The 12,175-nt window shown below is 42.7% G+C and overlaps 1 protein-coding gene across 1 annotated transcript; it reads left to right on the forward strand.

Moving 5' to 3' along the window:
* Positions 1-205: 205 nt before the first annotated feature.
* Positions 206-7,468, forward strand: LOC114796435 (glutamate decarboxylase 1-like). The gene is made up of 17 exons (XM_028990425.1): positions 206-341; positions 563-631; positions 978-1,037; positions 2,182-2,331; positions 2,424-2,666; positions 2,750-2,840; positions 3,718-3,830; positions 3,896-4,011; positions 4,091-4,170; positions 4,398-4,452; positions 4,535-4,651; positions 4,804-4,868; positions 4,993-5,071; positions 5,152-5,301; positions 5,382-5,489; positions 6,192-6,281; positions 6,381-7,468. The coding sequence occupies exons 2-17, from the start codon at positions 583-585 to the stop codon at positions 6,552-6,554; spliced, it is 1,740 nt and encodes a 579-aa protein (XP_028846258.1). The 5' UTR covers positions 206-341; positions 563-582; the 3' UTR covers positions 6,555-7,468.
* Positions 7,469-12,175: the final 4,707 nt, after the last annotated feature.

Below are 12,175 nucleotides of genomic sequence, written 5' to 3' on the forward strand. Positions count from 1 at the left end.
CTGTGTGTGTGTGTGTTTCTCGTGTGTGTTTCTAGGTGTGTGTGTGTGTGTGTGTTTCTCGGTCTGTTTGTGTGTGTTTCTCGGTCTGTGTGTGTGTTTCTAGGTGTGTGTGTGTTTCTCGGTCTGTCTGCGTGTGTGTGTGTGTGTGTGTGTGTGAGAGAGAGAGAGAGAGAGAGAGAGAGAGAGAGAATAAAGGCCACGCCCACCAGCCGCAGCAGCAGAGTCGCGGGCGCGCGCTCCGGTTCTCACCCCGACGTGCACGCGCGGTACGCGCCGCGTAAAACTTGGCGTCTCCGAGTTGCGTCGTGACGGATTTACGCGCCGCTCGTGTTCAGCCGCAGGTACGAGACGGCATTTTTACTCCGGTTTTAGCCTCTTTTCACCTTATTTAATATGTAGTGTGATGATATCCGACCACCTGTACACCAGGCTGGTTCCGTTTTTACTGTAAAATATACTTTTATATTTATACTCAATACTGGACTTGAACTCTTTATTCCGACATTCAGACTTCATTACAACATTCATTACAACATTTATTGTGAAATTGTGAATATTTCAGGAGTCCGGACCGGGAACGTGATGGCGGCTCCGGATCCCGACGCCTCGGATTTACCGGCGCGCCCGTCAAGTAGGTCCAAAAAAAGGACGATGATGATTATTAATAACTAAACAATTATTATTATTATTATTATTACTATTATATTGTTATTATTATATTGTTATTGTTGTTCTTATTATTATCGTTATTATTATTATTATATTGTATTGTTATTGTATTGTTATTATTGTTGTTGTTATTGTTCTTCTTATTATTAAAATTGTTATATTGTATTACTATATTATTGTTGTTGTTGTTATTATTATTACTGTTATTCTCTCTGTTTAATATTAAAATGGTGTGTGATGAGGTGTAATGTAACGTTCTGTTCAGTTTTCTGCTGGATGATGAAGATGATGATGAGTTTTCTGCTCAGGTTATGACTGGAGCGGCGTGGCGCATGGATGCAGGAGGAAGCTGGGGATGAAGATCTGCGGTAAGAAAGCAAAAGAAATAAATTGCCGCCGTGGCGGTGTCCTGAGCACGTGCTGCTGGACGGTGTCCCCGTGGCGCCCCCTGCCGCCGGGACACTTCATTACCTTCCATGCACCGGGACGGAAATCCACACACGCACCCAGTCCCCCCAAAACCTGTACTCAGCAAAGTCACCACTTTTAAAACATATTCACTTCTATCTATATGAATAGAAATATCATTGATATAATTCGCTCAGTAAATTCAGAGTGTGTGTGGTGTGTGTCTGTGTGTTAGGTGTGTGTGGTGCAAATTACGTCTGTGCTTGTGTGTGTGTGTGTGTGTGTGTGTTTGTGTGTGTGCGTATATAAATGGATACTTTGCCGATTAACTAAGCGTTCAGGACTTTTTTGTCTATCTATCTTTCTTACTATCTTTTTATATTTCTTTCTTTCTTTTTATTGTTCTGACTTTCTATCTTTCTCTTTTCTTTCTTTCAATTTTTCTTTCTGTCTATTTTTTATCTCTCGTCGTCTGAAGGTTGTTTGTTGGTGGCTCGGTTCTAGAGCTATAGTACTCGGATTTTTTAGGATCTGACTCCTCAGTAATAATGTCTTGTGCTTGCTGTCTTTGCTGCTTTCTTTCTTTCTTTCTTTCTTTTTTTAAATCGAATGCAGAGGTCTGTATCTTGCATACAGCGACAACATTGAAAAATTGCTTCTAAGCGCTGGCGCAAAATGACAATTTTTTTGATGGAATGTGGACCAATTTTAGATGCAAGATATATGATCAGATTTGGGGAAAATTAAATTTGTTCTACCTCTTTTTGTTTTTAGTTGGAATTCAGTATGAGAGTCACATGCGAGAGAGAACCGTCTTTTTTGGGGGTCTGTTCCCATCGCCCCACTTTACCTGCGAGTCACGTGCGGCTTCTGCGCCCAGTCAGATAAACCAGTTTATTCACCAGGAACCAGATTCATTAATGGACTGTGGGTCATTGGTTCAGATTTGATGAACCTCAGTCCCTAATATCATAATATCATAACCAGTTCAAACTTTTTATATTTTCTTTATTTTGCTAATTATTACTTATTAGAGTTGCTGGAAGTCCATACTTGTGATAAATGGACACAGGTCTGGAACTTCTCTTGCGTTTTATCATTTAGGCTTCTTACAGAAGAGCAACAACCCAGATGAGAAGAGCAGCATCGTTGGAGCTTTTGACCAAGCGTCAACCCCCAGGAAGTTCCCGTCTGGGGAGAACGAGTCCCGGTTCAGGCGGAACGAGACCGATTTCTCCAACCTGTACGCCCGTGGTGAGCAGCCTGATGGAGCGCTAATGTAGTGCGGTCGAAACATCAATCAACCAATCAGTCAACAGTGAATGATGAGATGTTGTTCCTCACAGATTTATTACCTGCCAAAAATGGAGAGGAACCCACGATGCAGTTCCTGCTGGAGGTCGTGGAGATCCTCACGAACTACGTTCGGAAGACGTTCGACCGGTCCACAAAGGTTCTGGACTTCCACCACCCACACCAACTTCTGGAGGGGATGGAGGGCTTCAGCCTGGATCTGCTGGACCAACCTGAGTCTCTGGAGCAGATCCTGGTGGACTGCAGGGACACTCTGAAGTATGGAGTCAGGACAGGTGAGAACGAAATATAAAGAAGTTCTCACAGTAGGATCCAGGGCTGGGTGACCTTGCATTATTTAATTCTTTTATCTTCTCAGGTCACCCTAGGTTTTTCAACCAGTTGTCCACTGGACTGGACATCATTGGCCTGGCAGGGGAGTGGCTGACCTCCACAGCCAACACCAACATGTGAGTGGAGCAGCCATTCCTCCATCTATTTTTGCAGATCTTCATCAAATGAAATAAATCTAAGAATGCACCAGAAGCTGTAGTTTCTGATGTAGATGGTTCTGGGGATGTTCTGCGTAATTAATGAAACGTTCAGCGTGACTACGCTCTGTTCTCAGTGACAAAAGAACAGGTCACAGGCGATCAGGACCTTCATCATCCCCTTCACCTGAAGTCAGTGCTGAAAAGCAGCGATCCAAAAAGTAAAAAAATCGATTCTATCCAAGTCCAATATGGAGAACGGTGGCTTTTTAAGGATCAATGAGAATAGATGAGCATTTTTTAGGCACCGATTCAGTTCTGAGGGGGATAACTGTGACCCACAGAGGTATTTATAGTTCATATTAAAATATGAAGACCGAGCTGAAGCCTGACATCAGGGGCCTTTATTATTTTTACTGCTGGCCTCGGATTTAGTAAAAGCCGGTAAAGTCGAGGCCAAAGCGGTATTCAGTTTTCCTTTATCATCCACTTCAAGTGCTCGACAAATCAATCAATCAATCAATCAATCAATCAATCAATCAATCAATCAGCCTGTAGTGAATGATGAGTAGTTGAGGGGACTCTATGGATTGAAAGAAAGATGGACAGAGCCCACACAAAACTAACCAATGAGAATTGATCAGTCATTTTTATGGATATAAGATGTAGTGCAGTTTTAGAACTTGCTGGGCAGCATGTCATCTAAATATGATGCCTTAGATGAATTATACTGTATTTTATAGTAAAATATGCTTTTTAATTACATGCATTTATCTGTGGACTATTAGATTATTGGTAAAGAGTGTTGTTTGTAAATGTTAGCTGGTTGAGATGAGAGTACGGTTTTGGTTAATAGGTTCACCTACGAGATCGCCCCAGTGTTCGTCCTGATGGAGCAGATAACACTGAAGAAGATGAGGGAGATGGTTGGCTGGCCAGATGGAGAGGGAGATGGGATATTCTCACCAGGTGAGACTCCTCCAAATTCCTTTAAACGCCGTACGCCACTCATTGTTCTAATTTTCCCTCCACAGGGGGCGCCATTTCCAACATGTACAGCGTGATGATCGCTCGCTACAAGCATTTCCCCGAGGTCAAAACCAAAGGCATGACGGCCGCACCCAGGCTGGTCCTCTTCACTTCCGAGCACGTGGGTCTCGGCTCTCTTTATGTCCCTTTACTGTAAACGACATGTAGCTTAGTCTTTAGCGTAATCTCTTTACTTCCAGAGCCACTTCTCCATAAAGAAAGCCAGCGCCACTCTGGGTTTTGGGACAGAAAATCTGATTCTACTGAAAACTGACCAACGGTAGGTGGACACGGGAGGCTGGACTGCAAAAAGCTTGACAAGGGCTACAAACATACTATTTAGCTACCTAAGAGTTAGGGAAAGTGATTGGAGGCTTTTGGACAATTTACAATTACAGTAAAGCGGGACATTAGTCTGGTGAAGATAGAAGCTTCCTTTATTACGTGAAGAGCTTTTTAAGAAAAATAAAAAATCAGCATCTAAAAAACACTTTGCCTTCTTATCAGGGGGAGGGTCATTCCAGATGATCTGGAAGCCAAAGTCATAGACGCCAAGCGAAAGGTGAATTTTTGGAAAGTCACACATCTGTAAGCCACTGTCTTCATAAGCGTTACTTTTACAGCTGCGGTTTTATTGGATTTAGGGATACGTGCCATTGTTCGTGAACGCCACCGCCGGCACCACGGTGTACGGCGCATTCGACCCCATTAATGAGATTGCTGACATCTGTGAGAAACACAACATTTGGCTGCATGTTGACGTAAGTGAGAATTCTACAAATGTCCCGTCAGTCGGAGGTGTAGAAAACCTATGGGCGTGGTCCCAAGACGGTTTATATAGCGAAACCCACTGATTCCTGCGTGAACATGATGAGATGTGTGAATGTGGGAGGGACTCCGTTATCTCCTTTAGGGAGCTTGGGGAGGTGGACTGCTGATGTCCAGGAAGCACAGACACAAGCTCAGTGGCATTGAGAGGTATGTCAAACATCTCATACGATGTCTGGAGTTGCGGGAGGACAAATTCATAGCACACATGATTCATAGAAAAGTGATTTCTGTGGACCACGGGGCATTGTAAAAACGACTGTAAATGTTGCAGGGCTAACTCAGTGACCTGGAATCCACACAAGATGATGGGCGTTCCGCTGCAGTGCTCTGCCGTCCTCGTACGCGAGCGGGTGGGACACCAGACACGACACGTGTCCACATGCGGCCACTGACATGCAGCCGGATTGAAGTCTCTGGGTCTGCTTTTCAGGGTCTTCTGCAGGGCTGCAACTCCATGTGCGCAGGATACCTCTTCCAGCCAGACAAACAGTACGACGTCACCTACGACACGGGAGACAAGGCCATCCAGTGTGGCCGGCATGTGGACATCTTTAAGTTCTGGCTGATGTGGAAAGCAAAGGTTGGTGTATTCTGTGTGTGTGTGTGTGTGTGTGAAGGCATGCATTTGTTCTTAAGTTGTATTTTTTTCCTCTCTGCCAGGGAACAGAAGGGTTCGAGCAGCACATCGACCGCTGCCTGGAGCTCTCCACGTATCTCTACCAGAAAATCAGGAACCGGGATGGGTATGAGATGGTGTTCGAGGGAGAGGTGAGACTCTTCGCACCTTTTCTTTTTCTTAAATAGAAAAAAAAAAAATCAATTTCCGTTTATCAGACTTTTTCGAAATGCAGGGACCTGTGGCACATGTCAGATATTTAATGAATATAAAACAGGTCCCGCTAAGGAAAATGAAAGTGTGTGGGGTTTTTTTTTTGGTGGGATGAAACTGGTGCAATTCATCAGTTTCAGTAATTCAGTTTTGATTACTACATTTATATTGAAAACAATACTAGGGCTACCAGTCAATGAAGAACAAGTTAATCCAATATTAGACAAAAATTCATTAGTTTCTTACAAAAATAATCACGGATAGCAGCGATAAATTCTCTCGGTTTACATATATTTTTCCGGTCAAGATTTATGCAATTTATGCATTTATGCAGTTTTCTGGAGCGCATTGGCCAATCAGTCAGGTTTATTGTGTTGCCACGAGCGAAAAACCAACAATTGTGTACGTCTGTGTGCTCCCTAAACGTAAGTGCAGCAATGAACGTGTTTACTTACGGAAATAAATACGGCAATTTTGGCAACGCTAGCACATAATTCCCGATCCTGCTGTTACTGTTGTGCATTACATAATATAGTTGTTTTTACATGTATTAACTGCATAAACAACCCTGCGCCCGACTTGGAGTTGTTGGTAAAGATATCTTTTCTCATCTGAATTTCTTTGTCTTTTGTTTCCCGTAGCCTCAACATACGAACATCTGTTTCTGGTACGTTCCACCAAGCCTGCGTGGATTACGCGATGTAGAGGAGCGCAGGCAGAGGTTACACAAGGTAAACATCATGATCTTCAGATCTTCTACATTTCAATACTGTCTGACAGAACGTCCCATCAAAACAGTGGGCGGGACTTCTCTTTCCTTTCCAAAACAGGTAGCCCCCAAGATCAAAGCGATGATGATGGAGTCTGGGACGACCATGGTGGGCTACCAGCCTCAGGGAGACAAGGTCAACTTCTTCCGCATGGTCATCTCCAACCCCGCGGCCAACAGGTCAGACATAGACTTCCTGATCGACGAGATTGAGAGGCTGGGCCAGGACTGTTAGAGCCCAGGGAAGCGGTGGTCTTTGTCCTTTTATGTATGTTGCTGAGCAGCTGGTAGAGGACATGTGGCCAGTTTTCATGCCCTCAAAGTATAACAAACTTCATTGTCAAGTATTAATGGACGCGTCACTCTACGCCTGACATTGGTCCCCAAGGCAACTTTTAGCTGCCACATGTCAACCGTTCCTGATTTGTATTGCATTGATGGCCTTGGTCAGGCTTCCTGTAGATGGCGACGAGCAGAAGTCATCGTGAGTAGCAGGTACAGCAGGTTTAACGTGGTGTCCGTCGGTGTGATACTGCTGAAGGTCGTTCTAGCCGGCTCATGTACATCCTGTGCATATTGTTGTACGGTATTATTATCAGGCTTCTGTGGCCGTCCAACACTACGTATCACATCGTCTTTTCATTCAGTTTCCATTAAATGATTGTTTATAGATGATTGGAAGATAATTTATTCTGATAACCAGACAATGTGTTCAAATGTGTATTTTTGAGTGTTTTTATGTTTATTTGGGAGCCAAATAAAAGAAATAGAACTGTAAGTGCTACTTGGAAATTCTGCAGATATTGTTTATTAGATGCGTATTAGATGTAAAATGTGATAAATATCAGATATGAGGTCTGTTTGCTGTAACTGCAACTTTTAATCAACAATCAATAAATTCTGTCAGTAAAGTTGCCAATATGCCGCCTAAAACATTTAAAAATTAGCTTTTTATTCAGACAACAGATGTTTAATACGAGGTGTGTGTGTGTGTGTGTACATGTAAAAGAGGTACAAACTGGACATTATTATTATATTTTTTTTGTATAGAATCATGAAATTTTTATGCTAAAAATAATAATAATAATAATAATAATACATTGCTCTGATGGTTCTAGACTTTATAACTTGGCCCTTATGACATTTTAACTGAAAACATGTAATTGACTATAAAATAAAATGTAAAAAAAGGGGGTTCTCTTGCAAATTGGCTTCTTCTTCTTTTTCCCCAAAACCAGAAATTTGCTAAATCTCCTCCACAAAGAGGACAATGTGGAACATAATTTCACTCTGCTATGCAGATGCTGCTGTTTATTGGACAAGAATGTGAAAAAGTCCAGAAGAACATTAAGTCCAGTTGCAATGTGTGTGACGGTTCAGTCACTCAGGAGGGTGACAGCGAGGAGAAAGAATCTGTTCTTGTGTCGGCTGGTCCTGGTCTGCAGACTTCTGTATCTTCTGCCAGAGTCTGTGTCCAGGGTGTGCGGGATCTGTGATGATATTCACTGCTCGTTTCCTGGTTCTCGAGAGGAACAGGTCCGTACTGTGCATTCCAGTCTGTACCTGTGCCATACCAGCCGGTGATGGAGGAGCACAGGACAGACTGAATGACTGCAGTGTAGAACTGGATCAGCAGCTCCACTGGAAGACTGGACTTCTTCAGTTGCCTCAGGAAGTACATCCTCTGTTGGGTCTTTTTGAGGCTGGAGGAGATGTTGGTGTCTCACGTCAGGTCCTGGGAGATGGTGGCACCCAGGAACTTGAAGATCTCCACAGAAGACACTGGGCTGTCTGATATGGCGAGGGGAGCATGTGCACTGATGGGTTTGCAGCAGGTTCGCTTCATGTAAAGTGAACCAATACCCTTCATTGTTCTTATCAATCTGACACATTTAGACAGGAAGAAAGAGTCGGTCGGGCTTCATAAATGTCATATTTACATGACTAATAATAAAGCTGCACGGCTTCTAGTTCAGCCTGACTGAGGTCACATATGTAAAACTGTGGAATGATAAAAATGCCACAAATCAGTGGAGCAACCTGAATGAAGTTCTAGTCCCAGCATGCCTGTGCGGCAGAAGATGAATTATCTGGTTGAGGTGTGCTGCGAGGTAGAGAAAGTAACGACTCTGTCTGAAGCCAGTCGGCGGGTTCGTGGGGGTAATGATGCTTCCCTGGAAGCGGGCGCTGGGTGCAGCGGGCCCAGAATTGCATTAAGGGCATGGTCAGCCATGGGGAACAGGAAACCACAGAAAAAAGCAATTTTACGGCACGGCTCATCCGAGGAGTCGAGTCTGTCGGGTTTTTCTGCATTAATGTCTATTCAGATCCCTGATGAAATGTCCCAGTAACTCAAATGCAGTAGAACCCTGCTGTCTGCAACAGTTAAATGTGACGTACTGTATTGAATTATAAGTACATCAATCCTGCTTTTTGGTTATTTTTTGGTTATTTAATTAAAATAGAACAAAATAGTCGATCATTGCATGAATAATATAGAACAATTTCTGCATCCTTGCAGGAATAGAATAGAATCCTACAGTTGTTTTTTGAATTATTAATTATTGCATGATTAGAATAGCTGTCAATTATTGCATCGTTGCACAATTAGAATGGAACAGTACTGTAGGTGACTGCATTACTGAATGAAAATGCAACATAATAAAATATAATGCAAATGCAACATAGATGAACATGGACGAATATATAATCATTGTAGAATGTTCTACCCCTGGAAGCAGCAGCAGCATCCCTCTCCATGCTCGTCCCTCAGATTACTCACCCTATTATAGGCATTTATCATAAAAGGCACCAGACTGTGATCTCTTGTTTTTTTCTGTGGGCAGCCAGTTACTCTTATCGGTACTCAGTAATGGAGGGGCGGAACGTCTCAGTTTTTTTATTTTCTATTTATATATCCATATTAATCTGTATCTATCATTTGGTGCATGAAGTTATTTATTTTTATGTATAAGTCAAGTTTAGTGAGTTAAATTGAGGCAGTGGTGGCCTAGCGGTTAAGGAAGCAGCCCCCTAATGAGAAGGTCGCAGGTTCGAATCCCAAGGTGGCACTGAGGTGCCACTGAGCAAAGCACCATCCCCACACACTGCTCCCCGGGCGCCTGTCATGGTGCCCACTGGTTAAATACAGAGGACACATTTCACCGTGTCACTGTGTGCTGCGCTGTTTCACTTCACTTTCACTTTCAATTAGACAAGCAGAGTGGCATTAATGTTTATTCTTCAGACTATAAAGCATAGACCATTTCATTAATGCCCCCTTTCATATGCATTTGGAACGTGCTGAACGCGCCTGTGCCACGTCTGCGTTGAAATGATTTCATGCATAAACACATTTGATGCCCGGGATGAAAGTAACGGGCTTCTGCTTTTAACGCCAGATCACAGGGCCGGGTAGGGCCTGTAATTGCATTTTGCATCTCTCCTTCACCAGCCGACACCACCCATTTCAATTACAGGCTTTATTAAACTTGGGAAATACCAGGCTTCACAAATAATCAGCTCATGCAATTTACTCTCTATGGGATCGGCAAAAGAAGCACAGACTGTGAAATAGCTGCTGTCTGACCCATCAGCAGTTCATATAAAACACACACACACACACACACACTCTGCTTTTATCACAGCTTGTTGAACTGAAGTAAAAAGACAATACAGACTGTTGGGAGTCATATTTCTACTGTCCCCAGTCACTATTTTGATGTTCACGCCACCACGGCTTTATATGTACAGTAACACCAGATTTGAAATATATTTTATATTTTACATTTTACATTTACTGCATTTACCAGACGCCCTTATCCAGAGCAACTTACAATCAGTAGTTACAGGGACAGTCCCCCCCTGAAGACACTCAGGGTTAAGTGTCTTGCTCAGGGACACAATGGTAGTAAGTGGGGTTTGAACCTGGGTCTTCTGGTTCACAGGCGAGTGTGTTACCCGCTAGGCTACTACCACCTATATTTTACTGTTTAGTAGAGGTTTAGCTGCCTGCAATGTGGTGTAATGCCACTCTGTACCACTCGAGGCGACAATGAGTTAAGGTCGACCTCAGTCCAACATCAGCTCACGATGAAGCTACGGACCCTTTCTTGTTATAGTTGGTTATAAATCATACAATGTTGATAACTCCATTAACCAGGTCCTGCTGAGCTCTTCATTCATATTTCTCTGAAAATAAAAAAACAGGCTAAATAGGTATATTTGAGTTTGCATTCTCTCTGAATATGAAATAATCTGTTTCCAGCAGAACCACGCCTTGGTCTGAGGAATTCTGTAGAAATAAAGACTTTCACTCATAAATATGAAACATTTAAAATGTTATTTGAAAGTGAAGTGATTGTCATTGTGAAACTCTGCAGCACAGCACACGGTGACATGGTGAAACGTGTCCTCTGTATTTAACCATCACCCTTGGTGACACTGGGCACCATGACAGGCACCCGAGGAGCTGTGTGTGGGGACGGTGCTTTGGTGGTTCGAACCGGTCCTCCTCCTTACCCGCCATTTATATCAGGCCACCACTACCGCCAATTAGAATGGCCGAGCAGAAATTCCTGTGGAATAATTATGAGAAAAAATGTTAATAATTTTATGTAATACATTAATATGTTAATCTGAGTTGATTGTTAATCTCTTAAAATATACAGTTTATAATATTGCATAGAATATTACATACATTAAAATGCTAATTTAATAATCTATGTAATTTACAATATATATGTTCAAATGTTATATATATATAAAGCACTCGTTCTCTGGCCTAAAGGACATTTTTTCTGTCCTCGCAGTCAATCCCAGGCTATCCACCATCCAATTATGAAGGGTAATGACCTGTCAAACAGTTTATACGCCTTTAATAAAAATCCTCCTGAATTCGAGAGGAAGTGAGATGAATTCTGCGCAGCCAACAAGGTGCAGGAGAAGAGCTGAGACGCAGCTGATGAGGGGTGGACGTCTGGGCGACACGGGCGGGTCAGAAGGTCGTGGAGAGAGTGGCTGGTGGTAAATCTTCACTGAAGACACTATGACCCTGAGAGCGCCGGCAATGGCCAAGATTTACAGTGTCCGGTCGTGAACGATGATGACAGCACAACGCAGGTCTGATTTCTCTCCACACAAAGTGCTGGGCGAAGACAACAATAAAGCGTGCAGAACACTTCTGGCTCAGAAACGAGGCCTAACATCTCATGGTCTGACATTAACAATGGATTTCACTTCAGCACAGATCCAGAAGCCATTTCCAGGACTGCTGATATTGCAGGTAATGTCCTCACGTCCTCAAGTCCCCTGGTATCATTTACACCGGGGAGTCTGGGCTCCTCACAGAACCTACAAGAGAAACGATTCTAACTTGGACTCTTATAAAGTGAGGAGCCTGATGTAGGCTTAATTCTGACTTAGATGATAAATGGTATTATTGAACATTTGAATATGTATGATATAAATTTAACATGATAAGGACGCTAGAGGGCGACAACTGCATGGATATCCCTATAAATTCATAATTAAAATATCAACTAAAATCACTTAAATGGATCAAGGGTAACGAACACTTTTTATTCCATTTTCTGCTGTTCGCTCTGGATGGTAGCGAACAGTTATTAATAGTCTTCTTAATATCAGTAATAATAATAATAATAGTAAAGCTTTAACACAATTTGTAGGATCATTAGTTGGTAGATGTCCTGCCTGGTGCAGAATATTCACCTGCAGATGGCACAATAGCACAAAAAAAGACTAACAAAAAAGATCCATAAAAACCTTTTGTCGTATGGTGTGTTCAGCAGACAGATTAAAACCGGCCTGTTTACTGCGGTGAAATATTACATCTGA

Source organism: Denticeps clupeoides, chromosome 9, assembly GCF_900700375.1.
Source record: "Denticeps clupeoides chromosome 9, fDenClu1.1, whole genome shotgun sequence".
Taxonomy (NCBI): Eukaryota; Metazoa; Chordata; class Actinopteri; order Clupeiformes; family Denticipitidae; genus Denticeps; species Denticeps clupeoides.

What these genes read in the sequence shown, in the direction of transcription:
- LOC114796435 (XM_028990425.1), top strand. Translation starts at nt 583, where the DNA reads ATGGCGGCTCCGGATCCCGACGCCTCGGATTTACCGGCGCGCCCGTCA. An exon ending in GAAGTATGGAGTCAGGACAG is followed by an intron (nt 2,667 to 2,749) that starts GTGAGAACGAAA and finishes TTATCTTCTCAG; the next exon opens with GTCACCCTAGGTTTTTCAAC. An exon ending in ACATTTGGCTGCATGTTGAC is followed by an intron (nt 4,652 to 4,803) that starts GTAAGTGAGAAT and finishes TATCTCCTTTAG; the next exon opens with GGAGCTTGGGGAGGTGGACT.